Source organism: Gekko japonicus, unplaced genomic scaffold (assembly GCF_001447785.1).
Source record: "Gekko japonicus isolate JY-2015 unplaced genomic scaffold, Gekko_japonicus_V1.1 scaffold578, whole genome shotgun sequence".
Classification (NCBI taxonomy): Eukaryota; Metazoa; Chordata; class Lepidosauria; order Squamata; family Gekkonidae; genus Gekko; species Gekko japonicus.
This window is the reverse complement of record NW_015168668.1, coordinates 504,034-526,871: the sequence shown is the minus strand read 5'-3', so window position 1 is coordinate 526,871 and position 22,838 is coordinate 504,034. Positions and strand designations below refer to the sequence as shown.

Below are 22,838 nucleotides of genomic sequence, written 5' to 3'. Positions count from 1 at the left end.
TGTTTAACATCTACATGTGCCCCCTTGCCCAGATTGCCCGGAGTTGTGGGCTTGGGTGCTATCAATATGCAGATGACACCCAGCTCTATCTGATGCTGGGCGGCCGGTCGGACTCTGCCCCGGATGACCTGCATCGGGCGTTACAGGCTGTGGCTGGGTGGGTCAGACTGAGCCGGTTGAAACTAAACCCAGCAAAGACGGAGGTCCTGGGCCTGAGTCGGATCGGCTCAGGGTTGGGGCTCCCTCTCCCGACCTTTGATGGGGTGCCTTTGGTACCAGCATCGGAGGTTAGGAGTTTGGGTGTGCGCCTGGACTCCTCTTTAACGATGGAGGCCCAGGTGGCAGCCACTGCCAGGGCGGCCTTTTATCATCTTCGGCTGGCCCGGCAGTTGGTCTCCTACCTTAGCCGTGAGGACCTGGCCACAGTGATCCATGTGACGGTTACCTCAAGGCTAGTCTACTGTAACGCTCTCTACATGGGGCTGCCTTTGTCGCAAATCCGGAAGCTACAGCTGGTGCAGAAAGCTGCAGACAGTTTGTTGATGGGTCTCTCAAGGAGGGACCACATTCAGCCTGTGCTGAAAGTGCTGCACTGGCTGCCAATAGCGTACCAAATTCGCTTCAAAGTGCTGGTTCTTACCTTTAAAGCCCTTTATGGCCAGGGTCCAGCCTACCTGAGGGGCCGCCTTTCTCCATATGTTTCCCCAAGGGCACTACGGTCGGGAGGTCGTCATCTCCTGGAAATTCCAGTCCCCAAGGATATTAAATTTGTGGTGACCAGAGCCAGGGCATTTTCGGTGGCGGCTCCTACCTGGTGGAAGGAGCTCCCGGAGAAGATCCGGGCCCTGCGGGATCTTTCTCAGTTCCACAGGGCCTGCAAGACGGAGCTCTTCCGCCAGGCTTTTGAGTAGGAGCCGCCACCACTATTACTCCATCATTGCCATCTATGCACCGTCACACCATCACCACAACTATCTGGCCCCTTTGGGGGTGCGAGGTGCCCCTGGCAGGAAAAGGATGATAGATTTCGGGAAAGTTACCGTTGGGTTTAAGATCTACCCCATCTTGTGACAAATGGGGCACTGTGATTTTGTTACTGTATTTTACTGTTTTATATTATGTGCTTTTATTGTTTTAATCTTGGCACTTTGTGCCCTTGTTAGCCGCCCTCAGCCTTCGGGGTAGGGCGGGGTACAAATCTAAAGATAAATAAAATAAAAAATAAATATGGGTAACACTTTACCCCATACTCCTTGCTGACCTCTTCACGTGATTTTATCGAGACATTACATAGCACAGAGGGAACAGAATGCAGCCCTGAACACCTCCACAGCATAACATCTGACAGAAACTTCCCTGAGGAAAGAGGAAGGGTACTCATATGCTGGCTCCAGGCCACTAATCCCCCTACTACAACTCCGTGCTGCCCAAATAAGTGTGGATCGAGCATCAACTGCACCAAGCACCCATAACCTTAAAACACACCTAAATTACAAATAAATAAAACAAGGATTTAGCTGCTTTGGATTCTGATTCAACGGCTGAATGTAGATATCATTACTTCCAAGGGACTCTGAAACCATGGCAACAAGGCACCGAAGGCTCCAGCCACAGAGAAGATACAACAGTCCTCACAGAGCTCTAAACAGTTCAGCAGAACCACAGCGTGCGAACATAATGGTAGTAGAAGCACAAAAATGGTTTGCTGGCAACCACTGCTATTAAACAGGCTTTTTCATGGTGTTTGCCTGACCAGCTACAAGATTTCCTCCATCTACCTTATTGTTTTTACTTCCCCAGTAATCCAGGGAGAGGCCCAGGTTAAAGCAAAGAGGAGTGAGTACCTAGGAGCCTACTACTCTACTATGGAAAACCCCTGAAGACCCAACAGGACAGCAGGCCAAGTCAATCAAAAAATCTCCTGTGACACACTGGGAGCCATCTGGAGCCGTCAGGGATGGACTGACCTAACTGTCTGACCACCAGTGATGCATCCATATTCATCTGGAACTGGTTTCAGTTAAACCACTGGGTCTGTGTCTTCCTACTGGCAACGGTCCCTGCCCCACTGGGGAGATACAGGACCAGCATTAACAAAGCAAACTGTTGAATCCAGCCATCACCAAGCGGAGAACAGTCTGTGACCAAAGAGCCACCACAGGCTTCCAGGCTACAATTCCCCCTTCCAAGTGGAGAAAATCCAGATGGGCCCTGCAACCTGTCAGGCCAGAACCACAGCCCCATGATGGTCATGGCAGTCAAGGTCCTCAGCCGCGTGGCAGGGGGGAGCAAGCCCCAGCACAGAGACCGAAACCACTGAAGCCTGTGACGCCAGAGCTTAAGACTTCACTGCTTTTGTTGGGAGCAGGGCAGGCTGCGGATCAGAGAATTCCTAATCCTCCCCTACCTGGAGAAGGAGACGCCCTGACCTGGATGGCCCGGGCTAGCCCAATCTTCTCAGATCCCAGAAGCTAAGCGGGGTTGGCCCTGCTTAGGACTCGGAAGGAAAACCACCAAGGTAGTCTAGAGGTACTTCTATTCATCTCTTCCTTGAAAACCCTACAGGGTTGCTGTAAGTCAGCTGTGATTTGATGACACGTTCCACCACCACCAGAGAAAGAGACAGAGGCTCAGATCCGAAGTAGCAAGAGGAAAGCAACTTCCCCACCTCCTTCCTCTCGGTGCAGACGCCCACCCCCCCACCCCCTATGTTCCCTGAAATCCTGCTGCTTCCTATCAGGGGACCTGAAGGAACACAGCAGAGGGTAAGCTGGAAGTTGACAGGAAAAGAGGAAAGAACAAACAAGGGTCACTGTCCCCATTTCTGGAAAAAGGCCATTCTTGTCAACCAAGCTGCTGTTGCTGCATCAAGAAAACGGCCCCACGAGATCCAAGCCAGCATGCTTAAGGACCGCAGCAACTCCATCCCACTGCCTGCAAAAGCCTGTGCTGCTCCTGTACAGAAGCACCTGGCTGGAAGCACCAGAACCAACATTGGGCCCTGGCTGCATCCTGCAAGGCTGACCGAGGTTTCTCCTTTCAAGTCATGCGTAGTGGCTGCAGGGACGCAGACGGGCTGCTTGGCAAGAAAGGGAGGCTTGCATGTTAGGATGACAGACAGATGCAAAGAAAGAGAAAGCGAGGGCTGTTTCCACTCACCAGCCCTAAAGTTAGTATTTTAACTTCCCACATCCGTAAATCAAGTCAGCATCATAATCTGAAGATACACTGTTCGGCTTTCCATATCACGTGAGCGCCATTCACCAGTGGCACGTTTCAGACATTCTTAACAGCAAATGCAGATTCAAGCTGCCGGTTTTTTTAGATTGCTGGCCTGCAGACGGGGACTTGTTCAGTCTACTCTGACATATTCGGGCTGCTTTCATAAACAATAAAAGAGGAGGTATTCTGAAACTGGAGTCACAATTTCTCAACAGCTGGGTCATTGATACAGAGCAGCAGACAAAGTAAACTTAATCCACTCAAAAGCGCCAAGCTTCAGCTGATGAGACAATTGTGTCTGCAGTGCAGGACCTGCAGCGGGCTATTCACACGTGCAAGTTGCTACTTCCTGGCACTTTCACTCAGTAACACAGATGTGGGTTCCTATCAGCTTCAGAACTACAGCTTTAGTCTGCGTGGGCAGGAACCCTCTTGTCTTTGCTTTATCTTTTCAAAACCCTACTGAAACTAAGCAACTGGATCCACTGTGGACAATCATTCCCTCCTCTCTTCACTTAAATTGCATTCCTTGTGCCTGCTAAGTCTCCTTTATCATCAAGCCCCACTGGTCTCATCAGTGAGTGGGGTCAGCTTACAGGAATCTCATTAATGAATGCAGATCAACGCTGCAACATCTTTGCAGGAAGATCTGGCTGTCCTTGGCAAAGACGTTGCTGCCTGCTGCCCACACTTACCCGGGGAAGCGTGCATGGAGCCGCTTTAGAGCAAAAAAGAAAAATCAATCTCAGGAGGCCAGTTTCGAGTCAGAAATCCCAAGTCCTCCTGCATTGGCCAGAAGAGGTTTCAACTAATCTCCGTTAATAAATCTGTGCCCAGAACGCTCAACTGCTTCTGGCCTTAATACAAAAGCAACATCTGCTAGAGTGGTCTACTGATTACAGAGCCCCCATCAGGAAGCAGGATTAGTCTTCTCTTATCAAAAGTGTGCGCGCTCAGAGGGTATTCTCAGACATCCCTTTAAAGCTGGACTAAGTCGTGCTGAAGCCAGCCAAGTATTAACATTGCATTTACGAGCGGGCTCCCGCTCTGCTTTCACCTGGCAGTTCCAAGCAGACGCAATTAATCCTACCCTTCCAAAGAATATATTCTACCCAACAGAACAATTTATTGCACAGATCATAAATAATGGGTGAACTTTCACAAGAGCAACAGTGCCGAAGAAGGCAAAGAGCCCATTTACAGAATGTTAGAGGAGAAAGGAGTCTGACGGAGACAGTCCGAAGCGAAGTGCAAGGAGCCAGGAGGCACAGCAAGCCAAGGCAGGACACCATCCCCAGCCACAGGCCAAGAGCACAGATTCAAAGCTCGTTTCATGCCATTGCTGTCATGCCCTGCTTGGGGGATTCCAGAAACACCTGGCTGGCCACTGCTGGAAACAGAATACTGGACCATAGTGGCCTCTGGGGCTTTTCCTACCGAGGAAATGACTAACTGCAGCTACCAGCCAGCACAGCCAAACAAAACCTCCATGCACAGAGGCAGTCTACCTCTGAATGACAAATGGAGAGCCAGCGTGGTGTAGTGGTTAAAATGTTGGACTAGGCTCTCGGAGATACAGGTTCGAATCCCCACTTGTGCCGTGGAAGCTGACTGGGTGACCTTGGGACAGCCATGCACTCTCAAGCCTAACCTACCTCACAGGGTTGTTGTGAGGATAAAATGGAGGAGATGAGAATGATGTAAGCCGCTTTGGGTCCCCATTGGGGTGAAAGGCAGGACATAAATAAAGAAAAAAATATGGGAACCATGCACCGCTTTCGTACCCGGCTTAGGCTCATGGGCTTCCCTGGAAGCACCTTGCTCATAGCCATCAGAATGCTGACCTCGGTGGACTTTGGACCGATACAGCAAAGCAAGTCTTGTGTTCTCATGCTACAGCTCCAAAAGAAGGAGTTCTCAAAGAAATTTGAGCATTCTTTACAAAATTACGGTTCTTAGGACTGTGGAGTGAGGTAGGAAATTGAACAGGACTAAACCAAACCACCTAAAGCTGAAGCCTTTTAAGCTTCAGTGTGTCCTTGGCAGAGTTCTGCTTCACAACAAAGATGTGGTCCATCAACTCAGGGGATTAGGCAATCTTGCCAGTGGAATCGCCAGCAACACAGAGAGACTTTGTATTTTTGATGGATTATAAAAAGAGCTGCCAACATATCTCCTTTTTGCTTGTTCCCAGCCTTCTGGGTATTAATGGAGAAGAGGACTGAGGAGGGGAAATGCCATTAACTGTTTAAAAACTGCTGGAGAGGGGGACATCTGTTGGAATAAAAAGGAGTACACAGTGAGGAATATGGGAAAGGAATGACACACCCTTTTAAGTATACACAGTGTGCGCACTGAACACAATTTCCAGTACTGAACTTTGGAGAAATGTATGTGAGAAGCAAGTACTAATTCCATAGATACTCATCTAACTTTACTGGAAACAGAACCAGAGGTCATTTCGGGGGGGAACGCGGGGGAACACAGTTCCCCCGGGTGAGGTGCAGGGGGGCGGGGCACATGACGAAGCCCCGCCCCCTGCTTCCGGCCGCCCCGCTTCCGGACGTCATTCAGCCAGGAGGAGGCAGGAGAAGAGGGAGGGTAAGTTGCTTCCTCCCTGCCTCTCCCCACCCCTGCCTGCCTGGGGCCAGGGAGGGCCTTGGCAGGGCTTCCTCGCACTCCCGCTGGCCTTGCAGGTCCACCGCTGGGCCCCTGATGTCAGGGGGTGTGGCATATGCTAATGAGTTATGCTAATGAGTTCCCCTAGCTCTTTTTCTACGAAATGACCCCTGAACAGAACAGATCACTCCCAGCTTCTCTCTTTGTAAAACTTTGCAAGTAACAAAAAGGAAAACGAAATGGAGGGGAAACGCCTAACTCTTTCTCCATTGAACACCTGTTTTCAAATCCACTTACTCCTTAAAAAAGGGCATCACCAGATTCAAAGCACTCTCACTAGCTCCAATTGCATGCTAAAACAAACAGGTTGAAATACAATGTTGATCCAAAGGAAGGGGGGGGGAGGGAGAATATCTAACTGTGACATGGGCACCACCTAGTGGAGGCCAGGAAGCAATGAAGAATTTTAAAGCAACTACTGTTATTTACTTAAAAGGAAGATGACCCTGAATGTACGACAACCACCTTTAAAATGTTATACGCGCTAAATAATCATTATTCAACTGTAACTTCTATAAAACTAAGACCACCCCCTCCTTTTATCATGCATCTGTGGGGGGGAAAACACATCTTGCTTTTGAGTATATATACTGTATGGCTTTTTGAGTCTAAGAGACAGAGAGTGTACAATGAATTGTTGGTAAATCCTTTAACGAAGATGTCAGGTGGAGAGGTAAATTATCTTTAACACAGATTGGTATGCCTCGGAAATAAAAAAATGTCCCTGGAAGAGACCTTTGTGGCTAAGAACAAAAGATCCTGAGGCTAAGGGGCAGAAACGACATCATGACCGTGGCTGGACTCATGGGGACCTCCTCGTTTCTCATTTCCGCATTGCAAAACAGCCCTATAACTTATTCCACACTGCTGAGAAATGGAGAACTCATGTCACTGTGCCCTGGCAGACAACCGTTCCAGTGTGACAGTTAAACTTTCATCTGCATTCAAATGTCAGTATTTATAAAGCACACCAAGATCCCAAGGAGAGCACTCGCTTAGGGGGATGTGAAGCTACTAAGCACTAAAGCACAGCAGAGAATGCCTCCAAGCACAAAGGCAGGATTGTCCCTTGCTGGGTCCTTTCCCAGATCTGTAACTGGAGGCAGGCACACACCACTACTTACCAATAACAAGATCCCTTCCCAACTAAGCCACATAAGAAGCAACATCTTCTTTGACAAGGAAGGGCTGCCTGTTTCTTCACTCTGGAGCACACTTGGGCCCTCTCACAAGACTCATGATGTGCTGGGAATGGGTGTGGCAAAGTCACCCTCCCATCTTGCAAACCACTGAGCAACTGCAAGCTGTGCTTGCCAAAAACAGCACCAGTTTCTTGGGTAGAAGAGGGGAGGCAGAATGGATGTCCCCCTACACCTCCATTCACCAAAGAAGCTTTTGGCAACACACCTCCCATACGAGACTACATATTTTTACATTTGCTCCAGTTATTTTGTTCACCGTGCAGCAACAACTTAGGTGAGATGCAGCCTTTTGCCTTTCCACTTGCAATATTTGCAGGGAGATTACCCAAATTCCAACCTTGGCCACTGGTTCCAAACCCCCTCCCCCCACTAGCTGAAGCTGTCACTTAAAGGCCTGCCTCTAAAGAGAAGCAGCCCAAACCATGAGAGGGGAAAGTTAAGTGAAATACAGAAGGGGGGGGGGACACCACTAAAAACTAGAATGCATTCAAGTATCCTGTAGGAAAGCTCAGGACATCTATGCCATGATTGCATTTTTGTTACAGAAAATGCTATAAGCAAACTGGTGTCAGACATAAGAACATCAGAAGAGCCCTGCTGGATCAGACCAGTGGTTCATCTAGTCCAGCATCTGGTCTCATACAGTGGCCAAACAGTCCCTCTAGACAGCCAACAACAGGGAAGAGAGGCCAAGACCTTTGTATAAACATCAGCACTGCTGGATCAGACCAGTGGCCCACCTAGTCCAGCATCCAGTCTCACACAGTGACCAACCAGTTCCTCTGGAGGGCCAGCAACAGGGCAGAGAGGCCAAGACCTTTGTATAAACATCAGAAAAGCCCTGCTGGATCAGACCAGTGGTCCCTCTAGTCCGGCATCCTGTCTCAAACAGGGGCCAACCAGTTCCTCTGGATGGCCAGCAACAGGGAAGAGAGGCTGAGGCCTTCCCCTGATGTTGCTTCCTAGCTCTGGGCTAGTAGCCATTGATAGACCTATCCTCCATGAATCTGCCTAACCCCCTACAGGGACAGAAGGGTGCAGGCAGTTTATGGGGGCAGTGTAAAGGAAGTCAAGCAAAAGCTAACTTAGGTCCCGGTCACACAGCGAATTTGCCGCAGGAGAGCCACAGGTGGTGGGCAGATTATCGGGACACGATCACACCGCAACATCTGGCAAGTGGAGCGCACCCGTGGCCAACCCATGGCATACCGCCAAAAAAGCACAATAAAAAAACAGTACCTCGTATGTAGTGGCAAACAGTTTGCCACGGGCTGCCTCCGGACTCCTGCGGTGTGATCGCGCCGGCCCCTCGTTAATGCGCAGGTGGGGAGGACAGGACCCGTGGTTTGCCGCCGACGCATCGGATCACGTTCTGACGGCTCTAATTGCACCGGAGCAATTAGCCACGCCTCCCCCCCCGCGTTATCCAGTCCGTGTGACCGGGGCCTTAAGCATATTCTTTAGACCAGGAAAGCATCCCAAAGCACAGTGTATTACTCCATCCACAGCCATTTCCCTGTAGGCACTTTTCAGTAATGCACCTGTTTTCCAGATGCTTTTTTATGTGGGGTGTGTGTGTGTGTGTGTGTGTGTGAACTGTATAACATGTTGCCACAGGATGTGGGTTTTTCAGGTACCAAAGAAGGCCCCGGGGGACTGCTGACACATGCTCACATTTGGATGCGCAAAGGAATTCAGGCTGGCTGTTGAACGGGGGCCGGCGGCGAAATTTACCAACATATTTTCTTTCATTTTCATTGAACTGCATGATTCTAGTTCACCAGGTCTCTTTCTGAGCCTGCCTTAGCTTTTGGTTCAACTTACATTTTAGTGACTCAAAGTCTGAGTTTCCTTGGCCCAAAGTGTACAACACGTCCAGAACTGGGTGGCGCAAGGTGGGTGAAAAGAAGTCAGGCTGAGACACTGTGAACGACCCTGCTTCGGACGAGCCTGCTTTGTGGCCCTTCCCAGCGCTAAGCACTCACCAAGATTTGGGCTCCCCAAAATGCAGGTAATTGATGCTGTAGAGATCCATGTCCTCTGTATGCCATGCAAAGGTGGTCTTCCACATCCCGAAATAAAGGTAGGGGGTGTTCACTCCTTCAATGATAATGCCACACTGATGTTCCACCATGTCTAGAAGGGTGTTCAGATTTCCAATATTCCACTGCTCCACATCCTGCATGACACGAAGCATTCACTTAACACCAGGGCAAAAGAAGCCATTATTTTGCCACAGAAAAAGAGGCCATAAGTACCTTCTCTCTATGAGGCCAGGGATCCAGCCTACACGAAACATACACGGTAGTTTCATTCAGTCACAACAGGGTTCCCTAATATGATGCCTATGCGTGCTCACAAAGTGTTCTTAGAAAGCGGGTGGGGACCGGTGGAGCTTTTTAAATTTGACGTTTGTGGTATAATGCTGACAGCAGTTTTACATGAAGTATTTTACCTGTGCAAATAGCAGAATGATATTCTAAAAACACAGTGGGACTTCCTTCTGACAAAATACAATAGGTCAGCATGGCTAAAATGCTTAATGCGCCCAACTGGAACTTCCGCTGAAGTCATCAGTTTTCCAATTTGAACACATTTTATAATGCAGGTGGGAAGCTGATAACAACATCCCTACACATTGAATTCGGACAAATTTTCAACTATCATTTTTGTTCTTATCAAAACCCCATCCAAAATCTCTCACTTTCCACATCACAACGAAGTTTGAGTCCAATGGCACCTTTAAGACAACAAAATTTCATTCAGTGTGTGGAATGAGCTCTCGCCAGCCCGTCAGCCCTGACTGTCATAGTCACGATGAACAGTGCAGGCTTGAAAAGTCTAGGCTCACATGAGAGAAGGGCTCATCTAGAGCAGAGAAGAAGCCAAGAGAAGCGTTTTTTCCTTTTGCCTAAGAGTGTCAGATGCCTGTAAGATGAAGACAGATACTGCCAGATGAGGATTTCTCGGCAAGCTCAGTATCTACAATTATTGTGTATATGCAAGAAAGTATTTTTAAACAGTACGTAAATTTTAAAAGGCATTCCGTTCAACAGAGCTTCTGCCCGGAATGCTAAAGGACTCCTATTGGACATATGCACATCCACCTCACTCCCTGACATTTTGGGGCTGACAACTCCCGCAGCAGCCATTTTGTGGTTGTGCCCACTACCTCCGTCCAGAATTCCAAAGGCGCCCACAGGCTAAAAAAGGCCAGGGGCTCTGATTCTAGGAGAGGCTCTTCCAGTTAAAATCACATTTCAAACTAGCTTCAGCATATAGCACAAATATGATACAAGTTATTTTCTAGAAGTCAGCCATTGTTACTTACCGAATCATAGAGAGAACCGCTAATATCAGCTCCATAAATAGGGGACACAAAAGTCAGATTCTTCCAGTATTTGCGTTCCAGGTCATCAAAATCTTGATGCCGGGGTGTACAGTACCTGGTAAGGAAAATGGCATATAGGTGAGAAAAGCTGCAAAACCTGCCCAACACAGGCATGTTCAGAGACCCAAGAGCCACCTTTTCTTGGCCTAGTCTACCTGACAGTGCAGTCAGGAAGCTAAAATGAAGAGAGGGGAGGGAATGTACAGGTTCCTGGAAGGATTGCAGGATAAAATAATAGAACTTAGTTCAGCAGTCCCAGCATTCCTAAACGTCACTGCTAACCATATGGGGACAGTCTTGTGACATCCATGTATACATATCTACCTATTAAATTTGTATCCCGTACATCCTCCAAGAAGCTCAGGGCAGCATACACAGGTCTCCTGTCCATGTTATCTTTACAAAAACCCTGTCAGGTAGGTTAGGCTGGGGGAGAGTGAGGGGCCCATGGTCACGCAGTGAGCTTCTGGCATTGATTTTAACCCAGGGCCTAGTCCAGCCCTCTATACCACACTGGCATAGGCAGCAGCACACACTCACATTTCTTAATCATGACCCACATGGACCTAGACACATGCTTTACATTACCTCCCATACAAAAGAACTATCTACATATAATTTCTCCCCTCCTGCCCTCACCTCCGCGTGGCCAAGCGTTCTGTTGCCCACAGCAACAGGCGGCAGAGACCTTCCCCTCCTGTAATGCCCATGCACCTGAATCTGAAATCACCCAGGTTGACACACGGCCAACTAAGGAAAGGATCCTTGCATGCTGGGGGGGGGGGGAGAGAGGAGAGAGAAGCAGATGTAGCTTTCATGTCTTTCCAGTCTGCGGCTGCCATAAAAAAAGCAGGAGGAAATACAATGCATGCATCCAAACATGTCCAGTCGGCCAGTTTGCGTGGGTGTGTGGAGTTACTGATGACAAAGAAGAAAGTTATTCTATTACAGTTAAATCACGCCCTATTAAAGCATGATCAAACTGGTACATACTTCTCACTGTTGGCCAAGCGCCGATAGTCTCCAACCAGCATGGGTTTCTTCTGAATATTATATTGAGTGAAGAGGCCGGACTGCCCTGTCACCACCTGCTGGATGGGAGCAGGGATGACCATGTTGTCAATGTCATCATAGGTCCTGCGTGGCTTCCACTCCTTGGGCGGAATCACCTACAGTGGCAAAGGAGAGGGGAAATCACAAGTTAAGACCTCATAAGTAAGGTGCCCACTAAATTTTGTTCTTCAAACCCTTCCCTGCCCCCAACAATCAGCTCATTCTGGAAATAACCACCAGAGTTATCACTGGTGAAATTCAGAGCAGGCCCCAACACCTCCACCACAGCGGCGTTACAAAAACTGCTTCTATTGTGAATTCAATTCCATTCAAATGTGAAGAGTTTCAAGAGAAGCCCTCGCTAAGAACAAGCCGGCCGTGCTGCAAAGAAGTGCATTCGCTCCCTTAAAGCTGGAGATTGCTTCTCCGCGGGACTGACTGCATGCACCTTCAGCTTTATCGAACAATGCACAGGATATAAAGGCAAAGAAAATATGCAGGAAACCAAATGCTACCGAGGATGTTTAATGTATATTTCAGGCATTTTCAAGAGCCTTGGACAGTCTCTGCTATCACAAGATAGAGTGTTAGTGGATGCATTCGAGCAAACTGAACCATACTCGGCTTTCTCTGATGGAGGACAATTGGCAGCGCAGCCCGAGAACAGATTAACAAAGAATGTTTCAAGGAGGCTTCTAAAGAGCTATTTATATTATAAGAACATTCTCTATACTTTCCTGATCCAATTTGAGGTTTTACCAGTGATGTATGCAGTGCTAAATGGTTTGCTGTCCAAGTCAACAAAGGTACCGTGACATCCCCAGGTCTTTTGGAGAATTCTTACCGCAACACCTCAGAGCAGCTTAATAGACTGGATTCGATGGGTACCTAGATATCCCAACACTGCTTTCTGTGTGTATGTGTTGAGTGCCATCAGGCTGCTTCCGAATTACAGCAACCCGATGAATTAACAGCAACCCTTTGAATTAATGTCCTCCAAAATGTCCAATTGGTAACAGCCATTCTCAGGTCTTGCAAACTGAGGACTGTGGCTTCCTTGATGGAATCAACCCATCTCATGTTGGGTCTTCCTCTTTTCCTGTTGCCTTCAACTCGTCCTAGCCGTATTGTCTTTTCCAGTGATTCTCTTGTCTTCTCACGACGTGACCAAAGTACGATAGCCTCAGTTTAGTCACTTTAGCTTCTAGGGAGAGTTCAGACTTGATTTGGTCTAGAACCCACTTGTCTTGTTGGCTGTCCACAGTATCCGTAAAACTCTCTTCCAACACCACATTTCAAATGAATCCACTCTCTTCCTGTCAGCTTTCTTCACTGTCCAACTTTCACACTCATACACAACAATGGAGAATAGTATGGCATGAATCAACTTGATCTTGGTCGCCAGCAACACATCCTTACTCTAAAGGATATTTTCTAGCTCCTTCATGGCTGCCCTTCCCAGTTGCAATCTCCTTCTGATTTCTTGGGCGCAGTCTCCCTTTTGGTTGATGATGGTAAAGGAACAGAAAATCTTGAACAATTTCAACTTCTTCATCATCAGCCTAAAAGCTGTATAATTCGCTAGTATTTATTACTTTTGTCTTCTTGATCTTCAGCTGTAATCCTGCTTTAGCACTTTCTGCTTCAACCATCATCAGTAGTTGTTTCGAGTCTTCACTGTTTTCTGCTAATAATGCGGTGTCATCTGTGTATCTCAAATTGTTAACGTTCCTTCCACCAATATTCACTCCACCTTCATCTAAATCTAATCCAGCTTTCTTTATTATATGTTCTGCATACAGTTTGAAGAAACGGAGATAAAATGCATTCTTCTCTGACACCTTTGCCAATTGGAAACCATTCTGTTTCTCCAGTACTAACAGTGGCTTCTTGTCCAAAGTACAGGTTGTGCATCAAAACTACAAAATGTTGTGGCACACCCATTCCCTTCAAAGCCAACCATAGCTTTTTATGACCCACAGTTAAAAGCTTTGCTGTAATTATGAAATATAAGGTGATTTTCTTCTGAAATTCTCTCGTATGCTCCAGTAACCAACATAAATTTGGTTGGAAGAAATCTTCCTTTTCTGAATCCAGCTTGAACACCTGCCATTTCTTGTTCCATATATGGTAACAGTCTTTTTTTGTACGATTTTGTGCATCACTTTATTTGTGTGAAAAATTAATGCAACAGTCCAACGCTGCTGCTAGCACTAAATTCATCCACTCATCTATACATACCAAAAACAGACAAGGCTGAAACACAATAGCATTCTTGTCTATCAAGGGAAATGGCAGATGCCTCAGTTGAGAGAACTATCTGGGGGGTACAAATGAAACCCCGCCCAGTTCCAGGTGCCAGCCACCCACTTCTGTAAGGCATCAATATGCACTCTTTCAACAACTTGGCTAAAAGGAGGAAGGGAGTAAGTTGTGTGTGGGGAAGGCTGAGATATGGATAGTTAGAATCCCCCAGATTGATACGCACAGGTTTACTTAACCGAGGAGCTTGTTAATAAGCCTAAAACTAAGAAACAGAATTAAGACAAGGAAAGCAAAAGAACACAATGGCTCCATTCAGAAACAGCCTTACAGAGAACTTCTATATTAAGCGGAGGAAACTACAAAGATACCCATCCCACCAGCACTGTGTTTCCTCCCCCCGCACCCCGCTCTCTTTCTGACCCTCCCCAATCTTCCTTTACTCCACCTGCTACGCTGATCTTTGTTTCCATCCACATCTCCCCTCCTGCTCTCCCCTGCTTCCTTGCACGCACACACCCTGCCCCTCCCTCCACTGCCCATCTAGCTGCCTGCTGGCTTGCCTAGTCTCTCCTCCCTCCACCCACACTTCCTGCCTACTTCTTGATTTCTTCCCTTCTTCCCTTCCTCCCTTTCCCCTGGTCACCTAGTCTTCCCTTCCTTTCACCCATTCACCTTTCTGATCCTGCCGAGCAAGTCAAACGAGGGGTGGAGTCATGGGGCAGGCCAAGCAGCAGCCAGCTGTCGCCTCCCCTCACGCCTTGCTTGAGGCACCTACTGCTGTCACATTTTCTGGGTGACACCGCTCAAATGCCATTTGCTCTTCTGCAACATTGGTGATTTTTCTACAAATCGCGAGTTTCCAGCAATGTGCATCTTAGCCATATCTCCCCCTCTCCCCTGCTGCCTCCAGATTTTTTGATCTGTGCAGGAAGCCATACTTGGCTATTAGATATATGATGATTCCTGAAATGTGACCTGCTACGCTCCATGACAGGTACTTGGGTGAGTTTACCCAGACATGCAACTGCTGAACAGTTCTACTAGGACTACCTCAATACCAATTCACACAAGGAAGCCCTATCCTTCCAGGACACTACATCGCTCTTAGTCTGAAGTTAAAGGAGACTCAGAAGTAGGGATGCGCACCTGGATATAATCAAGCCGAATATATATCTGAAAAATACCTTTTTGGTGTTTTCCTGATATACTTGTGTTTCCTAAATATATCCAGGATTTTGGGGGATACAAAAAAATGGGTCCCGAAAAATTCCCAGAAATCTTCAGGATTAATGCCCTGATCTGGGTAGCCCAAGGAAGCCCAATCTTGTCAGATCTTGGAAGCCAAGCCCTGGCAAGTACTTGGATGGCAGACCTCCAAGGAATACCAGGGCCGGGACCCAAAGGCAGGCAATAGCAAACTGAACATCCAAGCCCCACTAGGGGGTCGCCAGAAGTCAATTATGACTTCCTAGCATGCACATACATACACACACAAATCAGGATTAACTGGGAATATCAGGAGCCAGCATCTGCAGGCTCCCAGGACTGTCCCCCGCCCCCACCCCATGTTTCTGTCTCCCAAGGCTTTGTATAATCTTGCATTGTTAATTAGCAATTTAATCTGATGCACCTGCTGATGTGACCTTGGGTCAGTCACAAGCTCTGGCACAGCTGTCCTTGAAAAAGAGCAGTTTGTGTCAGAGTTCTCTCAGCCCCACCCACCTCACAGGGTGTCTGTTGTGGGGAGGGGAAGGGAAAGGAGTTTGTAAGCCGCTCTGAGACTCCAAGTGAAGGGCGGGGTATAAATCCAATCTCTTCTTCTTCTTCTTCTTCTTCTTCTTCTTAACTACCATCTTAAAAAGTGCATTGTGTGCTATTATAATATCCTAAAACAGGTATATATATTCATTACATGCAATAAACAATGATAATTAGTTCATTCAGTATAATAACTACCAGTCAATTTACATTATTTTTTAAAGTCAACCTCCAACGGGAGTTTCTAGAATTAGGGCTGCCAAACCGCAGCAGGGGATCCATGCGTCGTCGCAGGATCGCTGCCGCGGGGGGACAGCGATCCCTTGGCTTCACAACGTTTTCTTACCACATTAAGCAGCTGAAGTTCATAGACGGAGCGTTCCTGTCTTTCTTAAGGCTGCCTAGTACTGACCTTGCTCTCTGGTCATTAAATCTTACAGCACCTGTTAACAGTTCATATGTGTATTCTCTAATTAAAGTGACAGTAGTGAAAAATCCACATTCCACTTCATAATGCATTTCAGTTAAATAACAGTCTAAACTTTACTTTGATGTTTAAAGGGGATATTCTCCCCCTTTTTTTAAGTCCAAGTAAGGTGGTAATCCAGTTCACAGGTGGCATGAGAGGTCCATTGTTTGGTTCATTCCCTCTGGGGTCAATGTATGGAGCTTGTGAATCCAGATGTTTTCTTTACAGAGAAGAATCTTCTTAATATCTTGTCGGTTGAGGCTTTGGTTCTCATATTTGTAGATCACAAAGAATTTTAAGTCCTCAAAACGATGCTGGACTGACTCTTAAAAGGTAAAGGTAAAGGTTCCCTTGCTTGAAAGCCAGTTGAATCCGACTCTAGGGTTGCGGTGCTCATCTCCATTTCAAAGGCGAAGAGCCAGCGCTGTCCGAAGACGTTTCCGTGGTCATGTGGCCGGCATGACTAAACACCAAGGCGCACGGAACGCTGTTACCTTCCCACCAAAGTGGTACCTATTTATCTACTTGCAATTTCTTGCTTTCGAACTGCTAGGTTGGCAGGAGCTATGAACTGATTATCATTGTTTACTGTATGTAATGAATATATATACCTGTTTTAGGATATTATAATGGCACACAATGCACTTTATAGGATGGTAGTTTACAAAAAAGGGTTTTGCAGTGTATATATTCGTTATTTGACTGATAAGATTCTGTCATTTTTTAAAAGTTCCTTCTTTGCTGGAGTTGATTAGTGTTGATGTTTGCAGTTTTCTCTGGATTCCCAGTTTAAAATTAAGATTCTTGCATTTTACATAAATTCAGACTGTCAGGTTTTACATTGGTTGGGCTTAACAATGGGGAGGGATTCTCAATTTTGTATCTTTTTCAGGGGTGTTCCCTCCATAGGATGCAATGGAGGATGGCTGCAGCACTTTGTTCAGGGGCCCCTAGAACTGGATACCTTAGTCTTATATATATATCCCCAAATTGAAACTGACTTGAAACTTGGAGGTTATTTAAAGGACACACAGCACCAGCTCCCTGGAAATTTTGGTGTCAGTAACCTCCCTAATGGCAGCTCCTGTCCTTTCCATTCTTCTCTGTCCTTCCTCCGCACCAGCTTCTCACGTTCTCATCTCCCCCTCCTTTGTGACAGTAATGAGGAGAAAAAAGCCATCAGATGACTAGTAACTTCAAGGTAGTAGCTGAAAGAAGGGGGGAAGGCGAAGAGTAGCTGAGGGCTGTTCAGCGTGCCATGGAAAAACCACCAAAAGAGACGTGTTTGTGCGGGGGGGGGGGTCTGTCTTGGTGCTGCTGCTTCAGTAACCCAACCTCTTGCCCAGCCCCCTGCAGTGTCTCACTGTTCTCTACCTGCTGCGAGAGATGGACTGCACTGAGCCCTTGACACCAACCTCTTCACTGCCACCCTTGTCTTTTCTCCACCCAGTGACCCCCCCCCCCCCCGGGCGTGGCCCTTTCCTACCCCCCCCCCCTTTTTTTTCTCCCCCCCCTGTGCCCCCCCCCCCCCGAGTGTTGCCTCTTCAGACTCCAGCTCTGGCCCAGCTGGCAAAGGAGAAGAAAGTTTGGATTCATCGTGGGGGGCAGCTACATCCTTTATGCTACTCGCAAGGCTGACCTAAACTACATTTAACTCCCCACATCAAAAGCGTTCTACAGGTTCAAAGTGGCTTTCTCTTCTGCCCTAAGAGTGGCTAAGGCATAAGAATTGAAAGGGGGGGGGAGAAAAGAGAGAGAATATGGAGCCAAGGGGAAAGAGAAGAGGCTTTATAGTAATCGACAAATTGGAACTGGCTGACATCTTGTTAGAATAATCTACCTCTGAGGAATCGGACACAGTGAAATTCATTAGCACACTTGACTGGACAAGGAAATGCAGCCTGGAAAGCTTTCATCAATACAAAACTCCCCTGTGCAACTGTAATGAAAGCAGTAATTGACCTGCTTTAATAAGGACCTCGTCTCTCATGGCTTAATGACTTGACTTCCACCCCTTGCTGGAGTTGTGCTGTGCCCTGTTTTGTTCAGCTAAATGTCACATCCCTGTGTCAGGTTGTGGCAAATAACCAATAACTTTCTGTGAATTAGTAAGATACAGTGTGTGTGGGGGGGGGGGGGGTTTGTGGGGGGGTTTGTCCTTTCTGATTAATGTACTCCAATTGCCTTGTGTGCTCATAAGAAGCCAAGAGGAAAATAGCTGTCTCACGGCTACACTTCCAGGAACAAAGTAGAGATCAAACAAACAACCTGGCCATGGCAACTGCTCCACCATTACATTTGTTACAGTTCTTCCACCACAGAACTCCAAATGGCATACAGGAGAGATTCCCATGATCTCCACATATTGACCAGGTCCACTTAGCTTCAGCTGAGTCATATCCCTCCTATGACGCTATTAAGACAACAATCAAGCAGGCACTGTAGCTCAGCTCCTCGCACAGCTTCCCAACACCCCACACATTTCAAATCTGAGTAAATCCGCTAAACAATACTGCCTAAGATCCTTTAAGCAGGCATTACAGTTTTACCTACTGCTGGGGGAAAGCAGTTGGCTATACAGGTTCACAGCAAAGTCCCCCTGCCATATAATACCTTTGAAGGCCAACCGAAATAACACAATACAATCCGAAAGCTTTTGAGTTCTCCGGAACTCATCATCTGGCCAATGTCTGAAAAGGGAAGAGGGGTCCTTAAAGCCCCTTTGTTAGCATCCTACATAAAATACGTAAACTGCTGACTGAGAGTGGGGACAGGGACCCTTCCACTGGAGGACAAAGGAGCCTAGGAAGTTGCACTGAGCAATATTAGCACACTTTGGCTTACACTGAATTTTTTCAAAATACACTCAATTGACAGTGCAGACACCCAGTTTTGTACCTGACCAAATTATGAATGTTGCGCCGAGCAAAGTGGTACCTGCTTGGACTGGCACGGCCTGTCTCATATCAATGGCCACCCAGAAGGAATCAGACTGTTCTGAGAACTCTGAAAAGATTTTGCTTCTGGTATAAAATAATAATAATGGTAATAAAGCCTCGACTAGCTTTGCCAAACCCTGAGTCCAGAGTATTTGAAGAGGCTAGCATGAGAAAACCGAAACGTGCACTCTCTAACTATGAGGACTCTTGTATGTGCTAACTACCAAGAAGAAAAAGATCTATTTTCAAAAGCTGCCAGAAGCCACAAAGCAAGCCACAGATTAAATTGCTAATTAACAATGCAACATTTGCTTCATCCACTCTGATGAACCTGGTGTCCGTTTTGATGAATGGGAATAATATTGTTGCAGGATCATGGAGGGCCTGAGTGCCACAGCTGAGAGTGGGAACTGATAACTGACTGCCGATTCCACGCTCAGCATGCAGCCTTGACTCTCAGCCCTACATCAGAACTGGCCCCAAATGATTCAACTGACGCCAGTCTGCAGCCCCAGCTCTGATTACCCAGGACCGTGCCCTAGACCAGCCAGTAAAAACTCACCTTCGCGAGTCCTGCCCTGTGAGCACCCTGGGATTCGATATAAGCAATATACTTTCCGAAGTCCTGGAACTCCTCCAATGTCGGATGAAAAGTCATGATTTTGCAGCTGGGGTTCTGTGGGCTCGGGTTTTCAGACCCCATCCTGCCGATGGGTTTTTAGGATCCACGCTGTGAAAAACAACAAAAGGGAGTGGGGTTAAAAATCTGAGGAAGACAGCACATATTTCTGGTAATTCATTTTCCTCTTCAAAACACAACTTAAAAACAAACTCAAGCAATAAGACCATGGCGGCAACACATCACAGCCATGGTGTTCTCACTGCTACTCTGTGCTTGCTCCACAGAAAGTAACTGCATGAAGGCAAACAATCCCTCCACAAGAGGCAGAACACACAGCAGTTGCACCAGAAGTCATACCAACGTCTCGAAGCCACCAAGCACTAAACGGTCTCTCTCTACCACCCTCCTGATAGGCAGATGGAGACAATTAGGAACATCAGAAGAGCCCTGCTGGATTAGACCTATAGTCCATCTAGTCCAGCATCCTGTCTCACACAGGGGCCAACCAGTTTCTCTGGATGACCAAGAACAGGGCATAGAGGCCAAAGCTGTCCCCTGATGTTGCCTCCTAGCTCTGAGATTCAGAGGATTAGTACCTCTGAATGTGGAGGTTTCCCTCAGCCATCATGGCTAGTAGCCACTGACAGACTTATCCCCTGACAGCGAATTCCACATTTTAATCACTCTCTGTGTAAAGTAGTATTTCTTTTTGTCCATCCTCAACCTACCGCCCATCAGTTTCATTGGATACACTCTAGTATTTGGGGAGAGGGAGAAAATTAAACAGCTCACACCGATGGAACCACTCCCCCACTCCGGATGAGCTGCTGCTGACCTGTATGCAGAACAAACCGAAGGATGGAACACAACCCCCACCCCAGGAGGAGCACTATGAGTCTACTCCAGGGACCTCTGCAGATGTGGGACTGAGCTTCCTCCTTCAACCAAGTTCCCTACTGCCAGGCCCGTACACTGGGAAGGAAGCATAGCCATCCCCACACAGCATTCACACACTTCAGCAGCTCACTCAGCAGAGGAAATAAGACAACCCAAGACTTCTGCCACACAAAGGTTTGGGTCACTGAGGGCGATGGCTGGATTGAGAGCATCAACCTTCTGCTAGGCAAGTGCTAAGAAGTCATGGATTATATATGGTCCTGTCTTGTCCACAGCGCGGTTTATGACCTTTTCCCAGTGTTCTATTGTTCTGGATGTTACCCGGACACTGGAGTTTCTTAGGGTAATTATTTCATAAGACATGGGTCTGATTTGATCTGCTATTGCTATTTATTGCTTTATTGCTTTTATTCTTGTTGATTTTATGTTGTGAGCTGCCCATTTTTTCAGGGTGAGGTATAAATTCAATAAATAAATAAATTCACAAATAATGCAGACACTGAGGCAGCAACAAGTTAACGCACATTAACATAAGGCATTCCTGGCAACCCTCCAGAAGTTCACTGGGTTTAATACACACTTGCCAACCAGGAGCCATGGGTTCAGATCCCACTATAGGGAATGCAAGCAAGGAGGCAAAGTTCATATTTTGGCCAGCAACAAGGAGAGTAGAAGCAAAACAGAAGAGGCCAAACTAAAATCAGCAACTCACATAACACCTGCAAGTAGTCCTATAACCACACACCCAACAAGACACATAGGAACAAGACTTTATGTAGGGTATTAGGAGTCTGTCGCCCCACCACCAATACAAGCCATATATATCAGGGCAAGGAGGACAGAAGAGATAGACATAGCATAGTGAGAAGGCACAGGCATAATCCACCCAACAGGGAAGCCCAGAAAAGAAGCCCAAGTAAAGCCAAGATCTTGTCCCATCAACTACAGTTACTTGGGATAGGCTGTTCATACTAATATCATACACACACACAGCTTTTTGGTCAGTCCATGAACCATCTCCCCACTGCACTCAGGGGGCTTATTACCCACCCGCATTCACCCCAGCCATCTCTGCACTCAATCTGCCCCCCCCCCAATGATGCAGCACTGTTGGGGGGGTGCAGCCTGGATGAGCTGATTGCTGAAGCTAGCTGAGGGTGATAATGAGCATGGGGTGGGAATCAATCCCTATCTATTAAACCGCAAGTAAACAGACTAGGGCAGAGGCTGAACACTGGCTTAGATCAGGGACCACCACCACCACCCCGCTGCCTGCCTCTGGCCTTTCCTCCCCTGTTGGAGGGCTGGAAGTTCTCACTGGAATTTCTTGTGCAGAGAAGGGTCCTGAGACAACCAGTGTTAGACATACATTGTAAGTGTTTGCACCCTCAGCTGTTTGTGCCTCTGCACTGCACAAAGTGGCCTTCCCATGGAGTTCCCATCACTAAAATCTCCTTGTGTGTTCTAAATATGTGTGACACAAAGTTGTGGTTCAGTGGTGGAGCAACCACTTGGCATGCAGAAGGTCCCACATTCACTGCCTGGCATCTCCACTAATACCAGCGCATACAGGGAACCCCCATATTTAGGTATGTATCTGTTTTCCTACTTTGGGCTCCCCTGAGATTTGTACTAGTGCTTGCAGTAAAATTAAGATTGGGCTCCAAAAAATTTCCACTCAATTTCAGGGCACTTCCCTCAATAGGTCTACCTGGGAGGTAATCAAATTGGTCCCTTCCCAGAAATGTTTTGCATTGTTGGTGGAATTGTCCAAGAATTTTTAGTTACTGGACGCTTATTATATAAGAAATTAGTAAAATCACCGGTTATGTTATTCCAAATACTCCGGAATCTCTTCTTCTTAATCACTGGCCAGATTTAAAATTTACAAAACAAACAGTTGAAATGCTTTCTTTGCTCCTTTCAGCAGCAAAAAAAAAGATGGAACCAAGATGGAATTCCGACATTGAATAATTGGTTTTCTAAAGTGTGGGAAGTGATGGTGGCTGACAAAATAGCCACTCAATTGTTAGTAGCACAGTCCTTGTTAAAAAGTAATAATTACTTGGAAAAATGGTTTTCATTTTTAAAGTATACATCTATACATGCTAACAAGTTGCCTCATATTCCAGTGAAATATAGAATTATTGCACTCTATTAAAATGTTGGATTTTGAATAATAATCATAGTTTTTATACACACACACACGAGGCGGGACACGCGATACTCGCGCGGGGGGGAGGGAGCTCCACACTGAGCAGGCAGAGGAGGAAGCAGCAGGAGCAGGTAAGCTCCCCCCCATCCTACTGGTTCCCCCCGTCTCCTCCACCCCCCCTCCACC

The 22,838-nt window shown here is 47.1% G+C and overlaps 1 protein-coding gene across 1 annotated transcript in view; it reads right to left on the bottom strand.

Moving 5' to 3' along the window:
- Positions 1-19,703, bottom strand: part of LOC107113915 (lysine-specific demethylase 4B-like) — a 162,896-nt gene extending 143,193 nt beyond the window's left edge. Inside the window, exons 1-4 of the mRNA XM_015415317.1 lie at positions 19,541-19,703; positions 11,488-11,663; positions 10,435-10,549; positions 9,089-9,282 (exon numbers count right to left, since the gene is read on the bottom strand). Of these exons, the coding sequence (XP_015270803.1) occupies positions 9,089-9,282; positions 10,435-10,549; positions 11,488-11,663; positions 19,541-19,681 (626 nt within the window). The 5' untranslated portion in view covers positions 19,682-19,703. The remainder of the gene's footprint in view (positions 1-9,088; positions 9,283-10,434; positions 10,550-11,487; positions 11,664-19,540) is intronic.
- Positions 19,704-22,838: the final 3,135 nt, after the last annotated feature.